This window comes from Dermacentor albipictus, chromosome 5 (genome assembly GCF_038994185.2).
Source record: "Dermacentor albipictus isolate Rhodes 1998 colony chromosome 5, USDA_Dalb.pri_finalv2, whole genome shotgun sequence".
Taxonomy (NCBI): Eukaryota; Metazoa; Arthropoda; class Arachnida; order Ixodida; family Ixodidae; genus Dermacentor; species Dermacentor albipictus.
The window spans coordinates 58029594-58032734 of record NC_091825.1 but is presented as its reverse complement, the minus strand read 5'-3'; the positions used below and the strand labels follow the sequence as shown (position 1 = coordinate 58032734).

Genomic DNA, 3141 nt, shown 5'->3' with positions numbered 1-3141 from the left:
CGAATGCGCATGCGCCGTCCGCTTAGCCGTAAGCGGGATAGCGGAGCGAGGAACACGGTCCGCTTAGAAGCTGCCCGAGCGGAGCGTGCCGTGCAGCACTTTGGCTAGCGTTGGCGTCAGAACGGATTGGATTGGATGCAGAAAGCAAGCGCACTGGCTAACACGTTGCGTTCCCCAAGTCGGCGCTTTATTTTCCATTGGATAAAATGGACCGGTAACGCATTACAAGCGCACGTCTAGATACTTCATGGAGAAATACGTTATATATATATATATATATATATATATATATATATATATATATATGTATATATATATATATATATATATATATATATATATATATATACATATTTACCTTTTACTGTTTAATAGTGATAATAAAGTGTTTTTATTTTCTTTCATTACCCAGAATTTAGCCAGGGGGTGCTGCAACTACGTAAGGTCCGCTCCGCTACGCTAAACGTAGAACTAAAACATGGAAATCGTCCGCCGCTCCGCTGTGGCTTAGCGAGGCAGCTCGGAGCGGAGCGTACCGTAAAGAGGCTCAACTAAAACACTCTATTATCGCTTTCCCCTTTTGACAGAGACTGGCTAGCGTAAGCTATCCCGCGTTCAAGTGCGTCTTTCCTCTGGACAAGGAATGCGCCGAGGCCTACGCTGCTGACGTCAGGGGAATTTTGGTATCGCCGTCCTCGTCGAAGTGCGCAAGTATCGGTGGCGACTGCATGTGTCTTTTGTTTTCTCGAAATCCGTCGGCCTGTGGCGTTTCAAACTTGAACTCGACATCACGTTTGGTTAGATGACTGAGTGGGTCAGTGATACCTGAAAAGTCCTTCGCACAGCGCCTGTTGTAGGAACACATGCCAACGAATCTACGCACTGTCTCCTTGTCGATGGGCTGCGGGAACTTTGCGATGGCAGCAGCCTTCTGCGGGTCGAGGTGGACACCAGATTTGCCGATGACGTTGGCTAGAAACAGAAGCTCATCGTAAGCGAAGCGGCACTTTTGCGGCTTCAGGGTGAGCCCTGATGACTGCATAGCATCTGGTACTGTCGCAAGCAGCCTAAGCTGATCGTCAAAATTTTCGGCGAGGACAACGACGTCTAGACAGGTCTCTCACTTGTGGGAAATGTCTTTTTGCTTTATTACCAGTGCCGCGGCTATGGTAGCAGCCGCAGCTGAGGTCTCTGCCCTTACGGAGGCCGCGAGAGTCAAGGGGTTGTCTCTCCCGTTCACGGCGGCTATAGCGAAGAGGCCCCCTACAGGGTACGCCACCCCGTCCACGTACGTTACGTACGGCTCACCCTTGAATCGTTGGCGCTGTCTGTCGACGAGAGCCCTGCGTCGTCCTTCATGGAGTTCATGGCTCATGTGCTTCGGTAACGGGTTCGCCTGGATCTTGCCTCTGACCTCAGGCGGGAGTGATCGTTGCCCATCGAGGGCACGGAGCTCCATTGCCGTTCCGGTCCGGTGGAGGATGGCTCTGCCCGCCGCCGTCTTCTGTAGTCTGTTCTTTTGCGAAGCCATAACCGCGTCCGACAGCTCAGCGAAGGTGTTGCGGACCCCGAGGGCCGCTAACTTCTCGTTTGAGGTGGTGACAGGGAGACCCAGGGCCGTTTTGTACGCTCCTCTCAAGACGGCATCTACTTGTTCTTGGTAGCGTTTGTTTAGCGAGTGATAGTGATACGGCATGCTATACGTTATTCTGCTGATCACCAGAGCCTCGACGAGGCGAAGCGTGTCCTCTTCCCGCATGCCCTTGCGGCTTCTTGTAATTCGTTTTATAATCCGTGAGATCTGGTTAGTGGCAAACCTTAGCGTTTGGATGGTGTGGGACGCTTTCAGGTTGCTCTGGATCCAAAAACCCAGAATCGTAGTCTTATTGCCTTCTGTGACCTGGCCCTCAAGATAGACGTCGATAGGGCCGGGGGACTTGTAGATTCCTCCTCCGTGCACCCAGATCACCTCGGACTTTTCGGGTGCACAACGCATCCCGCTCGCTGCCGCAAATCTCTCCACGGCCGTCTTGGCCTCTTCAAGGGTCGCCTCTTTTCGCGCTAGGGAGCCCTTGGTGGCCCAGAGCGTGAGGCCGTCTGTGTAGAGGGCGTAACCTAGGTCGGGGCTCTTACGCAGCTCTTTGGTCAGCGCTAGCATCACGACGTTGAATAGAATCGGGGAGATTATCGCCCCTTGCGGTGTTCCTTTGTTCGGCACGTCAATCGTATCCGATCGAGTCTGGCCTATTCCGGTGGTTGCCGTCCGGCCCGTGAAGAACGATTTAACGTAATTAAAGTTGCGCTCCTCGCAGCTGATGTCGTTCAGTTCCTTGAGAATGGCCTCTTGAGAGATGTTATCGAAGGCCCTTTTTAGGTCGAGTGCAAACAGGAGGTGTTCTCCCTTTGGGATGCCCTTGAGAACTTCTTCCCTTAGGAATGGGAACACATCTGGCCTAGAAAGTCCCAGCCTGAAGCCAAGCATGGTGTGCTGGAAGAGATCACCGTCCTCTATGTGATGTTGGAGGCGGGTTTCGATGACCCTCTCGTACAGCTTACCGAGGCACGAAGTCAGCGAGATGGGACGCAGGGCGTCGATCGCGGGCTTGCTGGGTTTGCGAATGGTCACGATTTCTGCGTGTTTCCACTCGTTCGGTACGTGGCCCTTGCTCCAGAGTTCCTCGTTTATGTACTCGGTCAAGTCGTGGATGTGTATTGGGCTCAGGTTTCTAATCATGGCGTTGGTGATTTTGTCAACTCTGCGAGCAGTGTTGCGCTGTGAGGCTCGTGCCGCGGCATACACCTCTTCCTCCGTGATGGGAGCGTCCAGTTCTGATCTTGAATCTACTTCATATTTTAGGAGGCAGGGTTCTATGGGGTCGCTACCCAGGTATCTGGTTTTTAGGGTGTCAATCAGATCCTGGTCGTTTCCGGGGAACTTGTGAGCGATTTCTAGGAGCGTCCGACTGGTTGTCGATTTCGCCTTGTCGGGCTCGATCAGGCAACGTAGGATGGCCCACGTCTGCGCCGTACTCAGGGTACCCTTGAGCGAGGTGCAAAACTGTACACAATTTTGCTGCGTCAGCTCGTATGCGTAACTTCTGGCTTCGTCTGTTATTTTCTCGATTCGTAGACGTAGCGTCC

General features: G+C 52.7%; 1 protein-coding gene across 1 annotated transcript; it reads right to left on the bottom strand.

Moving 5' to 3' along the window:
* Nucleotides 1-655: 655 nt before the first annotated feature.
* Nucleotides 656-1042, bottom strand: LOC139060288 (uncharacterized). Its single transcript, XM_070539387.1, has one exon. It carries the CDS (start codon nt 1040-1042, stop codon nt 656-658), a length of 387 nt encoding a protein of 128 aa, XP_070395488.1.
* Nucleotides 1043-3141: the final 2099 nt, after the last annotated feature.

Coding starts and splice junctions, on each gene's coding strand:
- LOC139060288 (XM_070539387.1), bottom strand. CDS start 1,042: ATGCAGTCATCAGGGCTCACCCTGAAGCCGCAAAAGTGCCGCTTCGCT.